Source organism: Gadus morhua, chromosome 15 (assembly GCF_902167405.1).
Source record: "Gadus morhua chromosome 15, gadMor3.0, whole genome shotgun sequence".
Classification (NCBI taxonomy): Eukaryota; Metazoa; Chordata; class Actinopteri; order Gadiformes; family Gadidae; genus Gadus; species Gadus morhua.
Genome location: NC_044062.1, coordinates 2,567,822 through 2,590,328, shown reverse-complemented (window position 1 = coordinate 2,590,328; position 22,507 = coordinate 2,567,822). Strand labels below are relative to the sequence as shown.

General features: G+C 45.7%; 1 protein-coding gene across 1 annotated transcript; it reads right to left on the bottom strand.

Moving 5' to 3' along the window:
- Window positions 1-6,895: 6,895 nt before the first annotated feature.
- Window positions 6,896-8,701, bottom strand: LOC115560146 (E3 ubiquitin-protein ligase TRIM39-like). Its single transcript, XM_030379470.1, has one exon. The coding sequence runs from the start codon at window positions 8,696-8,698 to the stop codon at window positions 7,076-7,078; it is 1,623 nt and encodes a 540-aa protein (XP_030235330.1). The 5' UTR covers window positions 8,699-8,701; the 3' UTR covers window positions 6,896-7,075.
- Window positions 8,702-22,507: the final 13,806 nt, after the last annotated feature.

Genomic DNA, 22,507 nt, shown 5'->3' with positions numbered 1-22,507 from the left:
GCAAACCCGAGTCTATATAGAAAATATGGCCAAGAATTATTAATGTGGGCGGGAGTTATTTGGCAAAGGAAAATTGTCTTTGGAAAACTTCGCCACAGGGCGGCGCCAAAAAACCACCACATTGTCTATCTCCTAGTTGGCCAAGGGAATGTTCTGAAAACGCGTTTTAGGCTATAACTCCCACACCGAAGCTCCCACAGTCAAAACCTTTATATCCACATGTTGTTCACGGTAGCGTTTTGAATACTTGCTTCGCGTTGTGCCGGCGAAACGCACATTTCTTGTCGCGTTGTGCCGGCGAAATGCACACTTCTTGGACCCCTGCATAACTGCTTGCAGTTCTAGTTAGGGGTCCAAGCCAACAGGTTGGATCCCTATTGTTTTTGTAAGGATTATTAGGGGTCCAAGCCAACAGGTTGGATCCCTATTGTTTTTGTAAGGATTTTTATTATTATTATTATACTACCTCCCCGTGAAAATGGAACCACAGCCCAAACCGTAAATGGTGCACACGCGCCAATTGCATGACTAGAACCAGGTACGGCACCGCTACTCAGATAACCAAATTCAGACACGCCGGCCACTAGGTGGCGCTATACCAAGGAAAGATGCGTTTGGGGCTATAACTCCCACACCGAACCTCCCACAGTCAAAATCTTGTAACCACATATTCACTGGAGTCTGCTGCATCTTTTGGCATAGGCCACGCCCATTTGCGTCACTAATTTTTTTTCGCAAAATCTCGAAAACCGCAAAACTGTTTTTTCCCTACTCCTCCCACATTTCTTGACCAATCGACACCAAACTTTGCACACGGCATCTTCAGACGCACACGCAAAGAAAGGTCGAACACTTTTTTGATCCGACCCTCGACGACGAAACGGTAGTGTTTTGAACATTGGTTTATTAGCTATGTTTTACGCCGAAACGCAAAAATTCTAAAAATACCAAAATTAGACATCGGATCAAGCCCAAATTTTAGACACATGTCGGTGTTACCCTTAATGGCGTTCAATAAAAAAAACGGAATTTTTCGCCATTAGGGGGCGCAATAAACGAGGAAATTGTATATCTTCTAATTGGCAAAAGGAATGTTCTTCAAACTCAAGGGAAACCATCAAGGGGCAAACCCGAGTCTATATAGAAAATATGGCCAAGAATTATTAATGTGGGCGGGAGTTTTTGGCAAAGGAAAATTGTCTTGGGAAAATTTCGCCAACAGGGCGGCGCCAAAAAACGACGACATTGTCTATCTCCTATTTGGCCAATGGAATGTTCTGAAAACGCGTTTTAGGCTATAACTCCCACACCGAAGCTCCCACAGTCAAAACCTTTATATCCACATGTTGTTCACGGTAACGTTTTGAATACTTGCTTCGCGTTGTGCCGGCGAAATGCACATTTCTTGCGCGTTGTGCCGGCGAAAGGCACACTTCTTGGACCCCTGCATAACTGCTTGCAGTTCTAGTTATTCTTACCCCCCTAAAAGTGGGCCCACACCCCAAACTGTAAATGGTGCCGACACGCAAATTGCATGACTAGGTCCAGATCTGTTCGGACTAAGCAGACGACAAAATCCAGACATGCCGGCCACTAGGTGGCGCTATACCAAGGAATACGCGTTTGGGGCTATAACTCCCACACCGAACCTCCCACATTCAAAACCTTGTACACACAGATTCACTGGAGTCTGATGCATCTTTTGGCATAGGCCACGCCCATTTGCGTCTGCAATTTTTTTTCGCAAAATCGCGAAAACCGCAAAACTGTTTTTTCCCTACTCCTCCCACATTTCTTGACCAATCGACACCAAACTTTGCACACGAAATCCTCAGACGCACACGCAAAGGAATCGTGAAACACTTTTTTGATCCGACCTTCGACGACGAAACGGTAGAGTTTTGAATATTGGTTTATGAGCTAAATTAGACGTGGAAAATTAAAAATCCAAAAAAATCCAAAATTAGACATCGGATCGAGTCCACATTTTACACACATGTTGGTGCTAACCTTAATGTCGTTCGATAAAAAATTCGGAAAATTTCGCCAATAGGGGGCGCAATAAACGAGGAAATTGTATATCTTCTACAAAATTTCGCCGCGAAAACGCTACACTGACTTCTCGCTACTCCTACCACAGTCAAATCCTTTGTATCCACAGGTTCAGGGTAGCGTTTTGAACACATGCTTCGCTTTCTGCCGGCGAAACGCACATTTCTTGTCGCGTTGTGCCGGCGAAATGCACACTTCTTGGACCCCTGCATAACTGCTTGCAGTTCTAGTTATTATACTTCCCGCGCTAAAAGTGGGCCCACAGCCCAAACCGTAAATGGTGCCGACACGCCAATTGCATGACTAGATCCAGGTCCGGCACCGCTACTCAGATAACAAAATCCAGACACGCCGGCCACTAGGTGGCGCTATACCAAGGAAAGACGCGTTTGGGGCTATAACTCCCACACCGAACCTCCCACATTCAAAACCTTGTACACACATGTTCACTGGAGTCTGCTGCATCTTTTGGCATAGGCCACGCCCATTTGCGTCTTGAATTTTTTTTCGCAAAATCGCGAAAACCGCAAAACTGTTTTTTCCCTACTCCTCCCACATTTCTTGACCAATCGACACCAAACATTGCACACGACATCTTCACACGCACACGCAAAGAATGCATGAAAACAGTTTTTTGATCCGTCCTTCGATAACGAAACGGTAGCGTTTTGAATATTGGTATATTAGCTAAATTAGACGTGGAATATCAAAAATCCAAAGAAATCCAAAATTAGCCATCGGATCGAGTCCACATTTTACACACATGTTGGTGCTAACCTTAATGTCGTTCGATACAAATTTCGGAAAATTTCGCCATTAGGGGGCGCAATAAACGAGGAAATTGTATATCTTCTACAAAATTTCGCCACGAAAACGCTACACTGACTTCTCGCTACTCCTACCACAGTCAAATCCTTTGTATCCACATGTTCAGGGTAGCGTTTTGAACACATGCTTCGTGTCGTGCCGGCGAAACGCACATTTCTTGTCGCGTTGTGCCGGCGAAATGCACACTTCTTGGACCCCTGCATAACTGCTTGCAGTTCTAGTTATTTTTATAACTACACATACACACATACACAACTACACAACTACACACACACACACACACACCCACACACCCACACACCCACACACACACACATCTATACACACATAAACCATTAAATAACGAATGCAAATGAGGCATTATCAATTATAATACAAACATATTTAAAAACATACAATTTTCGGGTCCAATGTTTCCAGAAGCAAGGTGAGTACCTTGTATCTCTCTGAGAGATATCAATTAGACATCAATTACTATCTATAGCAATACTGAGTTATCTCATATAAATCGAATAGAATGACACAGCTAACTTTGCACGTAAGGCTTACGGTTAGATTCATGCTTTCACTTACATTTCAAGGGCCCCATAAGGGACTTCCATTAGAACAATTAAAAATAGAATCAAAGGAAATATGTTTTTGAACAACTAACTGCTGTACATGAGTTTGTATTTCTACAATAGAAACGCAAAGTTCCGGAGCCAGATGCAGGCACACCCCGAGCCTACAAAACTACGTCCGCCAAGCAAGGAGTAACAGTCACATGATGCAATAGTGGCAGGGGTTTGAATGAATTCTGTTTTTGTGTTCAACCATTCACAAAAATATTGATTGTATAATTTAAATAAAATCCGCAATGTTTTGTCAAATTCAGCAGAAGGACTATCAGAGTAATTAGATGCCACCCCCCGAATGATCTATCAAATTAAGCTAGTCTTGGTTATGCATTGGCAGAACCAAGAGGGGTGTGTGGGATGATAGGGGCGACTTGTTGTGCTTTTATTTTTTTTAACAACAGAGTTCCGGCACGGGAAGGATTATAGTGCCTCAGATTAGAGTTGGCAGAGAACTCCGGAATCAATAACCCCTTCTCAGGACGGATGGAGAGCCTGTGAGCAGTGAGTGCTAAAGGAGCACCAGGTGTCATCCAAGAGTACATGGAGATCCAGTTGAACCTGGAGGCACAAAAGAGGATCCAAAGGAGGCCCGACCCGATCGCCACTGGACGGTTGGGAAAATATGCCCTTGCCAAGGAGGGACGAACATAAAGAGGTTTACGGACTGTGATATATCAAATACCAGGTGGAGGCTCACATGATGTGCTAGTAACCTCTCAGTGTGAGCCGGCCTCGTGATCTACAAGGCTTGATTTCAGCTAACAGGAGCAACATCTATGACTTTGTCCAAAACCCCCCACCTGTATCCTGCGCACCAATACATCACCAGAGCCATTCAAAAAGAGCCATACAGACAATCATATGAAATAATAATCACATAAAATTATTAACTTTTAGTTTATTATTATGTCACATATTTTGGAGAATGAGGATTGTTATGATTTTTATGATTTTTTATGAGGGTATTTTAGGTACACATTTGATTTGGTTGTATTCTAAGTGTGGAAACATTGTGGTGTTATGTTTAGATAGGTTTTTTGATCTTTTTATGAATACTTTGCGGGAGTCAAAAGTATTGGACATAATACACCACATTTGGCAATCTTTTTCATCACCGGGTTGCGATCCCTGGCTGCAGGTTGAGACTCCTGCTTTAGATTAGTGGTGTTTTTTCTAGGTAGCCAGATGTGGTGCTATTCTGATCCAATCGCCGGCACATGATCTCATAGACTAATTAATAGATAAAGGGGACATGAGGAGATTTAAGTAATAGAGATGTTATTATTGTTTTCTTTTATTGAGGCTTGGGCAAGCCTCAAAGGGGGGATATGTGGTAGAAATTAACCTTACATTCTATGTTAAACTATGATTATTATTAGGCCTACATATCATATATATACTTTAATGGTGGAGAAGAGCTGATCACCTCTAACCTAGATGTTGTGTGCCGTGTGACACCAGTGATATTCTCACCTGATGGGCCAGGTGGCACACCAGTCAGAGAGTCCAGTGTACTCCCATATTGATGTACTCTCTGAAGACAATGCTTACATTCACACATGTGCATCATCTCTGTTTGTATAAGGATAATATATGTTCTAAGGTCACATTGAAACTCAGAAGACATAGGAGTATGCTGACATCCACACAGTATGACACTGATGAGAAATTCTATATTTGATGAAAGTCCAACTTTGTATTGTTTAAAAATCAGGGATATAAGGAGCTGTCCGGGATTCATTCAGTAGTGTGTATTCGAGGATACCACTCGGCTTTGTTGTCTCTCGTTTGCGGGTGGCAATAAACTCTCCATCTATACTTGACCTGGACTCCCCGATTCCTCTTTGCTTATAGCTAGTTGAAGTGAATTAGATAAGTTGTTATTATTAATGCTACAACACTAGCTCCGCTAACGTCAGTGCTTGGGGCTTCTTTTGTTGCTCGACAGCAAACCCAAGGCCTTGGAGCGCGACGTCACAGAGATGGACCCTGCACTCCGGTTAATGCTGCAGGAGAAGGAGAGGGCTGTGATGACACTGCAGGAGACTGGGGAGGTATACTCAAAGGTATGGCACGCACACACACACACACACACACACACACACACACACACACACACACACACTCACTCACTCACTCACTCACTCACTCACTCACTCACTCACTCACACAGACACACAGACACACACAGACACACACACACACAGACACAGACACACACGCACACACATCCGGCACAGAGGCCCCACTACTTCCTGTCTGGGACCGGAAGTATGCACGATCAAAAGTAGTGAAAGTAAAAGTATGTGATTTACTACTCACACATGCTCCTCCTCATCTCCACCTTGTCTGTCCTCTCATTGGTCAATCATCCGCTGGCAACAGCTTCTTCAACTAAACGTAAACTCTAAAGATTCATGTTCTAAACATGCCAACAGAGAGTTTACAAGGCATTTTCCAACAGTGAGAAATCCATAAAGGTTTCGCGTTTCCTGGATTAAGGAGATTGTGTTTAAATTTGATTGGATTTATTAGTTAACCATGTTCCTCAAGCCTTGTATAATCGAAGAGACACATAAAAGGTGGTGATCCTCCATAACATGCAAGGTGTGCAGCTCCCCCAGAGGTAGTTCTGTTGTACTACATCTATTTTAGATTCACCAAACTAAATGGGGTGACCTTTGACATTGTTGTACATATCTTAATGATGTACGACAATAATGAACACAATCCTAGATGAGCTAGAGAAGAGAGCAGAGATAAGAGAGAGGAGGAGAAAAGAGAGGGGATGAGAAGAGAGGATTGAGAAGAGAGGATGGAGAGAGAAGAGCTGACATGTCAGGGTACTCACACACATGGGGAGTATCTTTACATGTAGTCACTGTGACCTTTGTGTAAGTGTGTAACACATGGTGGGTTGTTGTATATTGAAGATTAATTTACTGGTTCATCAACAACAATCTTTTAGATTTCTTCAATGATTTAAAACGTTCCATCAATCTCGAAATCATCAAAATAAGGGTTTTAGAAATAAAGAATTTTATTTTTTGTATCACACTTTTTTTATTACAGAAACAGTATTTATACTGAACACTATTGGACTGGAATCTATCTATTCCCTTGAAATGATCCATTACAATGATAATGTAGGCCTACGCATTATAATATTTGCCTTTTCTTTTTATTAAAATCACAAGTGTAAGACATAAGATTGTTTTGTCATTCAATATTCTTAGATATATTAAATTTTGAAATTATTATTTATACAGGTTAATCCTTTAAAAATGTTCTATATAACTGCAAAAAATTGTATATCTTTAAACATGTAAAATAAATAAAGGAAAACAGACACATAAATGGAGTGTAATATAACCCTATAACCCTTTTTTTTTATAAAGTGTTATGTTACACAACTACAGGGTTAATTCTTAAATATATTCTCCTCGTTAAATGACAGCAGTACGACATTAATTCAGATCTCTCAGATCTCACATAGTAGAGATTCTAATTCTATTCTAATCCAGGATACAACATTATTTGTTTTGGTCGTTTGATTATTTTATTATTAAACAAAGGTCCTAGTCTGTTTGATTGACAGGTGAGATGATCAGGGGGGCGGAGTTTGTACCTTCATCATGATCACATGGACCGAGGAGTGGATAGAGAGGCTCAGTGAAGGTGCAGCCAGTAGCAGAGTAGATATGAACCCTGGCTTCCACATCATAGAAGGAGACCAGACCCTCATCATAATCAACAAACACCCCCACCTTCTGGAGCCCAGCTCTCAGAGGGTGACGGACAGAAGTGTAATCACTAAATAAGAACACATCATTGTAGTACAAAAGAGTCCAGTACCCCGTCTCAGGGGTCCCCCTGCTCCCACCTGTTCTGTCGATGGACTCTCTGGCCACTCCTAACCACCATGCAGTCTTGTCTTTAACCTGGACCTCAAAGTAAAATCTCCCTGAGGAGAAGCTCTGCCTCGTGAGAACAAATGTATACCTTGTAAATCTCTTAGGGTTGTATGGGAGTATCTTCACTACACCTCCATCATGTACTTGTTTCCCATCCTCAGACAGGATGAGCTGGGGATGAGCTGTATCAGGATCCAGAGTCACATCTACTTCATACTGCTGGACCCTCTTCAGTTCAGCATCACGCAGCTTCTTCATCTCCATGTTCAGTGTCTCCTCCAGCTGATCCAGGGATCTCCTCAAGGTCCCTACGTATGACGGAGGACGGACCTCCACCGTGGTCCAGTCCCTGGTGGGTGGAGGATCCTTCAGGGATCTGAAGGTCTGGAGGAAGTGGAGGTGGTCTTCAGTGTGTGAGAGCCGCTTCACCTCTGAGCTTCTATTGGTCAGATCTTCTATTTCCTTCTCCAGCTCTTTGATGAGGTCTTCAGCTTGTTTCTCTGTGGATTTCAGTTTCTCTTTAACCGTTTGGTTGAATTCATCCCGGCCCTTTTCAACACAGCCAATCAGAGCAGTGAAGACCTGCCCACCTTGGGCTATCTCTCTGTCTGCGTCTTTGTTGCTCAGTTCCACTGTGTCTTTGATCTCCTTAATCTTTTGTTTTCTCTCCTGGATCATCTGTGGAACTTCAGCCTCTATCTTCCCCAGCTGGGCCGTCTTCACTTCATATTCCTCCTTTAGAGGTACAACAGGATGGGACTTGTGGTCTGCCTCTGTGCAGAACTGACACACACACACCTGTTCAGTCTGGCAGAAGAGCTCCAGAAGTCGGTCATGTTTCTTACACATCCTTTCTTCCAGACGGTCCATAGGCTCGACCAGCCGATGTTTCTGCAGGCGACCGACTCTCTGATGGGGCTCCAGGTGGGTTTTGCAGTAAGAGGTAAAACACACTAGGCAGGACTTCACAGCCTTCAGCTGGGTCCCAGTACAGACGTCACAGGGAACTTCTGCTGGTTCAACACAAGGCTGCTCTTTTACTCCTACGGACGTTCTAAACTGAGCTAAAAGCTCTGATAAGAAGATATTGACCTGTAGTTCAGGTCTTGTGTTGAAAAGCTTGTTGCAAACAGGACATTTGTACCGGACTTGTTCATCCCAGAACTTTGTAATACAGGTTCTACAGAAGTTGTGTCCACATGCGGTGGTAACTGGACTGATGAACACATCCAGACAGATGGAACATGAAAAGTTCTCTTCAGACCATGAAGTGTTAGCACAGGCCATTCCTAGACACCGACGACAAGGTTTATGTATTGAGCAATTATATATTTCTATTTCAATAACAGGAAGAGAGGTTTTAACTACACCTCAAAGATGTGTGCTTTTACTTACCAAGTTGTTACTGTCTGTCAGACTATTTGTTCCAAAAATGTGTTTCTCCTGAAAGAGAGAACTGCTTCCACGTCGGTTGGCTTTGGTCTCTATGAACCTTAAGTTTCCTTTCCTCAACATGACGTCCTCTCCTCCCCTAACACCTGGCTCCTCCCCTAACACCTGGCTCCTCCCCTAACACCTGGCTCCGCCCCCACGGTACTGTGACGGCCTCCTGCCTGTGGATGTGTGTATGCGTGTATGGTGGCCTCTGCTTTGTCAAGCTGCAGGTGATGAGCTGGTGGGTGTGGCCAATTCCCAAACCTGTGTTAAGCTGGTCCTTCCTCCTGCCTCAGTCTCTTCCTGACATCGCCTGGCTCCGGAGGGAGAGCGGTGTGCCGCTCCGCCGCAGCCCCTCGTTTTCTATTGTGTTCTCTTTGTTTGCTTTGCCGTCATTTTGGTCCCTTGTGTTAGGGAAATAAATTATCCTTTTGTTACTTTTACCTACGCAGTTCCTTTTATTTGTCCGACCATGAGCCGGGTCGTGACAAATGTGGGGGCTCGTCTCGTTGTCCGTGTGCGCTAGTAAGCCAGAGTTGTGAATGAACTCACGGGAGTTTGTGAATGGAACCGTTTTGGCGGCGTTACTATTGAGTGGCGTGGGAACCCGGAAGTCGCGAGGGCTTGTGTGTGTGGTTTGTACGCCACGGTTTAGCTGTGAATTGCGAAGGTAAATTTTGGGCCATGGTTGTGTTGTTTCTCTGGGTCACTTGGCTTTTGTTGCTGCTTGAAGATAATTGTTTTGTCCGGGCATCCTGATCAGTTAGCCGCCGGGTGAGCAGATCTCGCCACTTTATTATTTTGCCTTTTTTGTTTTTGTCGGTAACCCTGAGGAGGGAGTGCGCTGGCTTTGGGTTGTTGCAGCTGGCCAGTCTCGGTCAGATGTAATTTCCTGCGGTTGGTGTCACTTCGAGCTCGGCAAGCCGACGAAGACTAGGTGAGGTTTTGTAAGTATTGTGGTAGGTAGTTAGGGGTTGGGGTGTCTCGGCTTGTGTTTTTTCGTAGCTCCTTGTTTGGGAGTTACCTGGTAAGTAGCAGCAAAAGTAAGTGTCCTGGAGTTTTGTATTACTGTGTGTAGAGTATGGCGGATGTGGCGTTTTTTGTTCAGGCTCCGTCGGAGGAGTTGCTGGATAAGTGCACGCGGGAACAATTGTTTAAAATAGCGGAGCATTATCGTATCGATATCCCAGATAGAAGAGTGAAAGACGCGACAATTCAGAATGTTTTGTTTGCTGCATTATGCGAGTTGGGTATATTGTCGGGTGCTGCGCGTCCTCCTCAGGCCAGGGTGGAGAGTTTGGCTCCACTGGCTGCGAGCGCGAGTGACCTCACGTTTGAGCAGCAGAAAGAGTTACTGTTGTTGCAGTTGGAGCATGCTAAGACGTTGAAGTCAGTTGAAATAGAGAAGCAGATTGCAGTGGAAAAACTCCGCTACCAGACGGAGCAAGCGAAGCTGTCGGTAGAGCAGTCTCGGCTGGAGTTGCTGAGGGCTGGATTTTCGGGTGGAGCCGCCTCGGGAGCGCAGGAGAGTTCCTCCGTTCGTCCCGGGGGCGGAGGTGAGTGTTTTGATGTGCTTGGCAATCTGCGGTTACTTCCGAAGTTTAATGAGCGGGATCCAGAGTCGTTTTTTTCTTTGTTTGAACGTGTGGCTGAGTCACGGAAGTGGCCTGAGTCAGCCCGCACGGTGATGCTCCAGTGTGCACTGACTGGCCGTGCGCAGGAGGCGTATTCTGCTCTGTCGGTGGCTGATGGCCAAGATTATGAGTGTGTAAAGTCTGCGGTATTGAAAGTGTACGAGCTCGTGCCGGAGGCTTATCGTCAGCGCTTTCGTTCATGGAAGAGAGTGGAGAAGCAGACGCACCTCGAGTTTGCTCGTGACCTGACGGGTCATTTTGCGCGTTGGTGTGCCGCGTTAAAAGTGGAGACGTTTGAGGATTTGTCCGAGTTAATTGTGTTGGAGCAGTTCAAAAATTCCATACCTGAAAACATTGCACAACACATTAACGATCTCAAGGTAAGACGTGTGTCTGAAGCTGCTTCAGTGGCAGATGACTATGTGTTGACGCATAAACGCTCTTTTGGTGAGTGGCGCGCGCATAGTGGCAGCCGTGGTGGACCGTTTGCAGAGCGTGCTGAGGCAGCTCTGGGGAGTTATGTTGGTCGTTCAGGTAAATCCGACGCCAGGGAACGTAACTCGAGGGGTTTTGAAAAAACCTGCAGTTATTGTCTTAAAAGAGGTCATTTCAGAGCTGATTGTTACGCACTTAAACCCAGGGTTCCCCAGGGGGGTCCCATGGCGCAGCCAAAAGGTGCTTGCTGCGCTGTCTCGTTGCCTCGCGCACCAGCGGTGAGTGAGGTGGGTGTGCCAGCTCGGGGTGAATCCGTGTCTGTGGGGTTGGCGTCTTTTCTGCCGTTCATTTCTGGTGGCCATGTTTCTCTGGTGGGGGGCAGGTTGAAGGTGCCAGTTAATATACTGCGCGACACAGCGGCCTTTGATTCCTTCATTCAGGCTTCTGTGTTGCCTTTTTCCGCTGAGACTCACACAGGTTGTTGGGTGCCTGTTGTAGGTATGGAAATGAATGTTTTGCAAGTCCCTCTGCACAAAATCACATTACACTCTGATCTCTTCCAAGGCGAGATAGCTGTGGGTGTGAGGCCGGCGCTGCCTGTTGAGGGGGTCACTCTGATCCTAGGTAACGGTGCTGCAGGTGAGCGTGTGTGGGGTGATGTGGCCCCGTCTCCAGTGGTTTCCTCAGTTCCCCTGGTGAGGAAGCAGCCTGATGAGGATGAAATAAGTTTCCCCGAAGTGTTCACAGCGTGTGCGGTGACGCGGTCTATGTCCCAACATTCTCCACCAGAGCCGCCTGAGTGTGGCGTGGGTGATGGTGAGGCAGTAGATGGGTTGTGTTTCTCCCTGTCTGATGTTTCCCTTTCAGTTACGCAGGAAGAGTTGGAGAGTGAGCAGCGAGCCGACGCGTCCCTGAAGGGACTGTTTGACATGGTGTTGCCTGCGTCGGAGGTAAAGAACGACTCTCACTGTTACTTTCTGTTGAAGGGATTGCTCATGAGAAAATGGGTGCCTCACGGGGACGATTTTGTAGGGGATCCCGTCCTCCAGATTGTCCTGCCTTCGAAGCTCCGGGAGACGGTGCTTCGCCGGGCCCATGATGACTCGGGTCACTGGGGGGTGAGAAAAACATACAACCGAGTGCTGAAACACTTTTTTTGGCCTAAATTAAAGAGGGATGTGTCTGAGTATGTGAAAACCTGTCATACCTGTCAACTTGCGGGGAAGCCAAATCAGGTGATTAAACCAGCTCCTCTGTTTCCGATTCCGGCTGTGGGTCAGCCATTTGAACACCTTATTATAGACTGTGTGGGTCCGTTGCCACGTTCCAAGTCGGGTGCTGTTTATTTGCTTACTGTCATGTGTCAAACCACCCGTTATCCGGCAGCGTATCCTTTACGCACGATCACAGCGCGTTCTGTGGTGCGCGCCCTGACACAGTTCATTGCTATATTCGGTATCCCGAAGGTGATTCAAACTGACCGCGGATCAAACTTCACCTCTCACCTGTTTTCACAAGTTTTGAAACAGTTGGGGGTTAAACACAATAAAGCATCGGCATATCACGCTCAGAGTCAGGGGGCCCTGGAGCGTTTTCACCAGTCTCTGAAGTCGACGGAGACTGGGAGGAGGGGTTGCCCTGGTTACTGTTAGCGGCGAGGGAGGTGTCCCAAGAGAGCACAGGGTTCAGTCCCAACGATTTGGTGTTTGGGCACAATGTGCGCGGCCCTCTGGATCTTTTGTGCGAGCAATGGAAGGATGCTGCTCCACCAGAAAATGTACTTGATTATGTAAATGGGTTCCGTCATAGGTTGTATGCTGCAGGGGTATTGGCAAAGAAAAACTTGGGTACTGCACAGAGTAAGATGAAGACACTGTATGACCGGAGGGCTGAGAAGCGTGTGTTCAGTGAGGGGGACCGGGTCTTGGCGTTACTTCCCATCATTACTTCTCCATTTCAGGCGAAGTATGGAGGTCCCTATGAAATAAAGAAAAAAACGTCTGAACATAACTACATCATTGCTACGCCTGATCGTAGACGGAGTGTCCAGATGTGTCATGTCAACTTATTGAAACCTTACTATGAACGTGTCCCTCCAGGTGAAGCTGTCTCCGCCTCCTCGCGGCCTGTGTGTTCTGTGAGTAGAGTGTCTGTGGTTTACCCTCCACAGTCGGTGCCTGCCGGGGTGGAGGATGGTCTGCCCGACGCTGATGCTGGGGTGCAGCAAGGTCGTTTAAAAAACTCTGAGTCCTTGAACAACTTACATCTTCTGTTGGGCCATCTGTCTGAGTCACAACAAGCCGACCTAGTTGAAGTGATAAGTTCCTTCCCATCTCTGTTTGGTGACACTCCTACTCAAACAAATGTAATTGAACATGATATAGATGTAGGTGATGCACTCCCAATTCGCCAAAGGTTTTACCGCGTTAGTCCTGAAAAACGTGTGTCCCTTGATGCGGAAGTGAAGTATATGTTGGATAATTGTATTGCTGTTCCCTCCTTTTCCAGTTGGGCATCTCCCTGCATTTTAGTGCCGAAGCCAGACAAAACATTCAGGTTCTGCACTGATTTTCGCAAGCTAAATGCTGTAACGAAACCAGATTCTTTCCCGCTGCCTCGTATGGAGGATTGCGTTGACCAAGTGGGCCACGCCGCATTTGTGAGTAAATTTGACCTGTTGAAAGGATATTGGCAGGTTCCGCTGTCCGAGCGTGCACGTGACCTGTCTGCATTTATTACACCAAATGGTCTCTTCTCGTATAATGTTATGCCTTTTGGTTTAAGAAACGCTCCTGCCACGTTCCAGAGGCTCATGACCAGAGTCTTGGGGGACTTGGAGGGGTGCACTGTGTATTTGGACGACGTGGTGGTGGTTTCAGACTCGTGGCCGTCTCATGTGGAGCGTGTCCGTGCGTTGTTCCTGCGCTTGGCTGACGCGCGCCTGACCATCAACCTCGCCAAGTGCGAATTTGCACGGGCCACGGTGACGTACCTGGGCCGGGTTGTGGGTCAGGGTAAAGTCCGTCCCGTTGCAGAGAAAATAAGAGCTGTCCAGTTCTATCCTCTGCCCACTACTAAGAAGGAACTGATGAGGTTCCTGGGTTTGGTGGGGTATTACAGGGGGTTTTGCCGTAATTTCTCAGAAGTCGTTGCACCATTAACTGATCTACTTAAAATGCGTGTCCCATTTGTGTGGTCTCCTCTCTGTCAGCAGGCGTTTGAGAGGATAAAGTCTCTGCTGTGTGAAGCACCGGTCCTGGCCGCTCCGAGGTTTGACCGACCTTTTGTGCTTCAAGTCGACGCTAGTCACATCGGAGTAGGTGGCGTTTTGTTGCAAGCCAATGAGTTGGGTTTGGAAAAACCAGTCTGTTTCTTTTCCAAGAAATTTAACTCATATCAATTGAACTATTCAACGATTGAAAAGGAGGCACTGGCCTTAGTTTGGGCTCTGAGAAACTTTGAAGTGTACTTGGGCTCTGGAGCGGTACCCGTAGTGGTGTACACTGACCACAACCCACTTCTGTTTTTGAACTCGCTGCAATGTCCTAACCAGCGTCTGATACGTTGGTCGTTATTTCTACAGTCACATTGGCTTGATATTAGACACACAAAGGGTGCGGAAAACGTCGTAGCCGACGCACTGTCTCGCGTTCCTCAAGATTGAGGTTTGAGCTAAGACTTTATTGCTGTTATGATGTTGTCCTGTTGCGCTCCTGTTCCCTCTTCTGTCATCCTTCCCTCTTAAATTGCTTCCCACTGGTACCAGGTTGCTGAGGTGGGGGTGTGGAAGATGCGCGTAGTGAGCTGTGTGGTTCTCAACAGCAGCTGGTGTTCCTGTCCTCGGATGTGTGTGCCCTTGTGTGTGTGCCTTAAACATCGTAAACTCTATACGTGTAAAAAAAAAAAGAAAAAAAAAAAAAAAGTAAAACTTCAAAGTAAGTAAAAGGTATATATTTGTGAAAAAAAAAAAAAAAAAATCTTTAAAGTAAGTAGAATGTATATATTTGTGAAGGAAACAAACTTTATAGTAGGCAGAATGTGTAGCCTATATATTTGCAAAGTAAAAAAAAAAATAATGAGGTTTAATAATGAGGGAGCCATTGTCGAGTTCGGGGTTGGGCCCCGTTTTTCAGGGAGGGGGGTGTGACGGCCTCCTGCCTGTGGATGTGTGTATGCGTGTATGGTGGCCTCTGCTTTGTCAAGCTGCAGGTGATGAGCTGGTGGGTGTGGCCAATTCCCAAACCTGTGTTAAGCTGGTCCTTCCTCCTGCCTCAGTCTCTTCCTGACATCGCCTGGCTCCGGAGGGAGAGCGGTGTGCCGCTCCGCCGCAGCCCCTCGTTTTCTATTGTGTTCTCTTTGTTTGCTTTGCCGTCATTTTGGTCCCTTGTGTTAGGGAAATAAATTATCCTTTTGTTACTTTTACCTACGCAGTTCCTTTTATTTGTCCGACCATGAGCCGGGTCGTGACAGTTGTTCTATTAACATTGTTCGTGTGTTCATTGTTGTCGACACCGTCACCGAGAGTGACGTGACCATCGTTTCGTGCAGCTGTTCTGTGTTGAAGTCTCATTCAATAAAAACCAACTCTCGTTGTCGAGCGTTCAATAAAAACCAACTCTCGTTGTCGAGCGTGCCCCCCCCCCCCCCTACAAACGTGTCTCCCCCCCCCCCCCCCCCCCCCCCCCCCCCCCCCCCCCCCTCCCCACCGTTCCCCCCCCCCCCCCCCCCCCCCCCCCCCCCCCCCCCCCCCCCCCCCCCCCCCCTACAATAGTGTCGTCGTCGTCCCCCCTCAACAAACGTGTCTCCCCCCCCCCCCCCCCCCCCCCCCCCCCCCCTCCCCGGTCAACAGCAGTCTACCTCCCCCCCCCCCCCCTAAACAATCGTGTCCACAATTTGCCGCGAAAGCCGTGAAACCCAAACCCCGAAACCCGCCTCCACAGCGCACACGTGGATACTGTAGGTATAACACGCTATTTTTTACGTTGAAATGCTACGTATCCAGTGTTCATGGAAACGTACAGCGTAGACGTTTTTTCTTGGCGACTGGGTTGAGTCCGCTGAGCTATGAGCCAGAGAATTAAAGGTCCCATGACATGAAAATCTCACTGTATGAGGTTTTCTAACATAAATATGAGTTCCCCTAGCCTGCCTATGGTCCCCCAATGGCTAAAACTTGCGTTTGGTGTAAAACTAGCACTAGCTGTTCTGCTCGCCTTTGAAAAAACTGAGGCTCAAGTGCGCTGATTTGGAATGTCTGTATTCATGACGTCATCAGGAATCTCAGCTCCCCCCCTTACTCTGCCTGGCCCGCCCAGAGACGTTGGCCCACCAATGAGACTCGACCGTGCGGGCGCCACATGTGTGTGTGTGTGTGTGTGTGTGTGTGTGTGTGTGTGAATACACAAACTGTAACGCAAGTGTTTCTTGTCGGTTCTTTGACGTGTCTTGTATTTCTACAACGAGACTGTCGTGGGGGTTATCTGAGCCATGGTTGAGAAGGAATTGGGGGAAAGGAACTTTGGCTTTGACTGGCTGAAGTACATGAACTGCGACATGCCGCCGGTTGCCGCGAGGCACCATCGCCCGGCAGCGGGCAGCCGGCAGCAGGCAGCCGGCAGCAGGCAGCCGGCAGCAGGCAGCGCCCGGTTCAGTCGACTTCAGGTTGATGTGAAAGTGGAAGAACCAGAGACGTCGCAGAACCCGACAAAGTCGTTTGTGATTCATAATATCGTCTGGAGGCGCACACAGCTTTTGGCCGTGATAATATGTATTAAATGATATAGATTTCTATGTATTATGTGATATTATTTAGATATAGAGCTCCAGGACTGTAACGCAAGTGTTGTACACTTCCTTATTATTTGGATAACCGTTCTGCTTTTGGCGTTATGGCGCATAACACGTCGGACTCTCGTCTCTGGTATTTCTACAACGAGACTCGTATTGGGGGTTATCTCAGCCATGGTTGAGAAGGAATTGGGGGAAAGGAACTTTGGCTTTGACTGGCTGAAGTACATGAACTGCGACATGTCGCCGGTTGCCGCGAGGCACCATCGCCCGGCAGCGGGCAGCCGGCAGCAGGCAGCGCCCGGTTCAGTCGACTTCAGGTTGATGTGAAAGTGGAAGAACCAGAGACGTCGCAGAACCCGACAAAGTCGTTTGTGATTCATTATATCGTCTGGAGGCGCACACAGCTTTTGGCTGTGATAATATGTATTAAATGATATAGATTTCTATGTATTATATGATATTATTTAGATATAGAGCTCCAGGACTGTAACGCAAGTGTTGTACACTTCCTTGTTATTTGGATAACCGTTCTGTCGGACTCTTGTCTCTGGTATTTCTACAACGAGACTCGTATTGGGGGTTATCTCAGCCAAGGTTGAGAATGAATTGGGGGGAAGGAACTTTGGCTTTGACTCCCTCAAGAACATGAACCACGACATGGAGGAGAGGGATTGTTGTCTCCAGCTTGAGACCCGCTGAGGGACCACCGCCGGAGGCGGAGGTGCCTAAGCGCTGCCCGGCAACGATCCCTTTCTCCTCCTTGTCGCGGTTCAGTCTACTTCACATTGATGAGGACGTTGAAGAACCAGGAACGTCGGAGAACCCAACGCGGTCGTTTGAGATTCATAATATCGGCTCACACAGCTTTTGGCCGTTATAATATATATTATATGATATAGATATCTATGTAGGCTATATGATAATATTTAGATATAGAGCTCCAGGACTCCCGTGTGTTCTAGAATATTTACAGAACACGGCTAAAGGCTGTGTGCGCCTCGCCATTGCGATACATCCACTGTAAACAGAGCGCATGGTACCGTGGCTGCAGGCTGCTCAGGGCCACACCCCCACCCTCCTCCTTGACCCGCCTCCCTCCTCCTCATTTGCATTATAGCTACAGACACCAAAACAGCGCATTTGGGGGAAGCTCAATGTGCGACTGGCTCGGAGTGGCTGTAACTCTGCACCACGGCTGAATTTCGGGAACGTCTTTGAATACTGTGTTAGTTGCCCACTAATACCTACATTAAAGAATACATAAAATAGCATGTCATGGGACCTTTAACGTTATGGATTGTACATATTCATAATTCGAAATTCGTCTCAGCCTTTACACCACAGATACTATAGGGTCTAAAGCATATAACCGCGTTGTCTGATTACAGTTGAATTCATTTTCCCACAATTTAACAGCTCTCGTTTTGAAAAATAATCACCGCGCCATTCGTTTCAATGGGAATCGCAATACTTTCAACATAAAGTGTACATATTTATAATTGGAAATTCGTCCCAGCCTTTATACGACAGATACTATAGGGTCTATAGCATATAACCGCATTTTCTGATTACAGTTTAATGTAACAGTAAACTCACCGCAACTTCAAATTAACCACACGGAGAGTAGCATGGCAACCGGTCAAACAACACAGCGTTCTGCGCGAGCATCCGCCGTGTTGATAAACAATAACCCCCATATTGAACGAAGTTAAACTAAGCTAGCGTCCCGTTCACAGGCACCAGAATGAACGAGTTCACAGTAACGTTTATTAGTGGTGCCGAGATGATGCCTCATGAAACGTCAAAGCCTCTCAGCCAGATGAACCACCAAAGTGGTTCGTGCTCGAAGCTTCAAATGAGTACCCTAGGGACATCTAGTGGTGAATGAAATTATGACAACCCAACCCAAAATGTGATTTTTTTGCTTCATGTGCCGATACAACATTAAATCATTTGAGAATTGAAGTCATTTCAGTGATACATGTGTGTGAGTGTGCCATTCATAAAATGGCACAGAGCTCATGCTCGAAAATAAATCATTTGGCAAAAGTGTGTCTTAGCAGACGCTTTTATCCAAAGCGACTTACATCGGTAAATACACACATTGACACACCGACGGCAGAGTCAACCATGCAAGGCGACAGTCAGCTGTCAGGAGCAAAGTGAAAGGGACACAACAACACTGAACTTGGAGGACCTGGGGATTGAACTAGCCACCGGTTACAAGTCAACTGCTCTACCTCCTGAGCTAAGCCGAGCCACCCTGCATGACAACTGAGAAGGAGTTATTAATTTAATAGCCATTAAAGTCGATATCTCCCGCCAATACTGAACCCATATTTCGAAGCAGTAGCCCGAGGCAAAGCCTCGAACGTCACACCCTACGTCATTTCGCCAATGTGAATCCTACTCGAAGCGGAGCTTCGCTGGGGGAGGAGCCGAGGTACTCGACACACGCCCCGATGCCTCGACGCAAAACGTAACATCACTAACGTTCATCAGGCAGTAATACAGTCCGTTCAGTTCACATTCGCCCAAAATATGAACTACCGTTCAATGAACGCGTTCGGGCACAACACTGTATATACATATATATATACATATATACATATATATACATATATATATATACATATATATACACACACATATACACACACATATATATATATATATATATATATATATATATATATATATATATATATACACACATATACACATATATATATATATACACACATATACACATATATATATATGTATATACACACATATAAACATATATATATATACATACACATATATAGAGAGAGAGAGAGAGAGAGAGAGAGAGAGAGAGAGAGAGAGAGAGAGAGAGAGAGAGAGAGAGAGAGAGAGAGAGAGAGAGAGAGAGAGAGAGAGAGAGAGAGAGAGAGAGAGAGAGAGAGAGAGAGAGAGAGAATGTGATTCTAAAAGGGGTGTGTGTTACGCCCAATCTATTGTGTTGGTAACTTCACTCATAAATCTATCTACAGTTAAGTAAAATATCAATATAATATGTGCAACCTTTTATGTGTGGTTGTTCAAGACACACTGAAGGCATGATGCCACCATAGGTTTGCAGAGAACTACATACAATATGCACACTGAAGGCATGATGCCATCATAGGTTTGCAGAGAACTACATACAATATACACACTGAAGGCATGATGCCACCATAGGTTTGCAGAGAACTATATACAATATGCACACTGAAGCTGCACACTTGATTCAGGATTCTCATAGATCAGAGACAGTTCCGTCTTGAGCTTTGCCTTGTTCAGCGTGGGATATGCCTTCACAGTGGCATTCAGAGCATCAGCAGGAAATGAATGGCAGTACCTTTCAAACATATTTCCATGTACTAAGGTAGCCAGTGCAAGAGAACCTCGCTTTGGTGTGAGCCAGGATGGTGTCGGTGTTGCAGACCTCTTCAGACAGCCTCTGCTTTGCCTCTTCTGTCAAAGCCGTCCTTGGTCTGTTGGTTCCAGATTGCTCTTGCAGCTGGTCAGAGTCTCTGAATGCAAACAAACCAACAATGTGTTTGTTAGGCTGTGTACAGTACTGTAGTCTACGTGATGCACATGTTCACACTTTATCCAGTAAAAAGATGTCAGCATACCCACTTAAAATGGGCAGGAATGCATAATGTTAGTGTTAAACACTGTTTTTTATCTATTGTGTTGGGACTTCACCCAAATCTATCTACAGTAAAGTATGCATTTAGACAAATATGATAAAATATCAATATAATATGGGCAACCTTTTATGTGTGGTTGTTCAAGACACACTGAATGCATGATGAGAATACCCACTTAAAATGGGCAGGGATGCATAATGTTAGTGTTAAACACTGTTTTTTAAGCTATCCATTGTGCCTCGCCTAACCAGGATGTCCAGCACAGAGTAAAACATGGGAGATGGAAAAGGGGCTTGCTCCGTCCACTCCACGCATCGACCTGGTATTGCAGTACCTCCAGGACCGGTGGACCCCTCTCTCACTGTGAAAAACAAAACTAAACTCCTCCTGAGAGTACACCCGTCCGCCTGTAGACAACAAAGTGTCATTTACAATTCATAAACGCACTGTTTACAATTATTCCAACGATATTCTGTTGTAGTGATGTTATGGTTTGCGTCGAGGCATCGGGGCGTGTGTCGAGTACCTCAGCTCCTCCCCCAGCGAAGCTCCGTATCGAGTGGGATTCACATAGGCGAAATGACGTAGCGCGTGACGTTCGAGGCTTCATCTCGGGCTGTTCCGCGATATGGGTTCACAATTGGCACATTTTTACAAAAAGAAGACCCTACCCAGTTCCAAGATCACTTTTATGGCTATGTAATTAATCACACTCGTTCTCAGTCATCATGCAGTTCTATTATTACAATTATTAGTAGGCTACTGTAGTTATAGGACAATCTATTTTGCCCGGGATGACTTAAAACCTTTGTCAAATGATTTGTTCTCTACCATGAGCTCGGGAGATATTTATGAACGGCACACTCACACGTATCACTGAAATGACTTTAATTCTTTAACGTTTTGATGTTGTACGAAGCAAACATCACATCGTCACAGGAAACTCTTTCTTTCATCATAATTTCATTCACCACTAGGTGTCCCTAGCGTACTCATTTGAAGCTTCGAGGTCGAACCACTTTGATGGTTCACCTGGCTGCGAGGCTTTGACGTTTCATGAGGCATCATCTGGCCACCACTATTCTGTTGTTTAAAGGTTGGGTACGCGATTTGCGAAACGCCAGCAGATTTTGAAAATACACAACTCAAATGGTCCTACCCCCTCTCCTTCAACGCTGACTCTGACTCCACCCAGAGCTATAGAGAGAGAGAGTTGCGACACGCTATGATCTCGCCGACAGGGTGGTCACGTGGTTCATGTAAGCCTCAATAGTTCCAAACACGCCGCGCTTTCAATGTTATTCTATGGGACGACAGCAGAGATTTCAATATTAAATGGTAAATTTGAATGAAAAAATCACATGCAAGTATTTGTCTGACTGTTATTGCATTATTGCATATTTGTAAATGTCAGTTTTACATTTAGAGCGGTAGGGGGGCAACTGAAAGCTATCTATAAGTACTATTACTTAGATACGTTTTTAAGTTTTGGAGGGAAAGCTTCACATTCGTGTTAGCATACTGGCCTAACCTTAACTTGTACCTTACATCTGTGTTGAAATCAAAGTATTCAAGATGTTCTACCATGATCATTTAAAGATATAAGCCACACAAAGTATCAAATATATTAAAGAATAACAACTCATTACGCTTGGATGAATGAAATTGTATTTTTTTTTATTAAACAATTAGTGTGACAAGGACAAGTGATTGCGATTGTGTGAACAGATTCAACAATGGACACAGCAGGGAACACTATATACTTAGGGCAAACCATTAACATATAACGTTGCAAATATACTATACTTTATGCCATTACAATACTTAGAATAGCCCTAGGAAATTCAAAATGGGTTTAGGAGGGAGGATCCTCGTTTGGTCATGAACTCTGACCTCTAACCTATTCTCAAAAGTCAGGGCATAAGTGGTTGAGGAACAGTTGTTACCCGCTCTGTGATCTTCAATGGTGTCATGGTTCATTGGTTACAACTAACATTTTATAGATCAATGGTCATACTATGGTTGGCTGTGCAGCATTTGGATGCTCCAATCGGTCGGAGAAGGGTTCATGGCTTCCCTAAGGACCAAGAGCGCAGGGAGAAATGGATGGCAATGGTCAGCCGTCAAAACGTATTGACAGT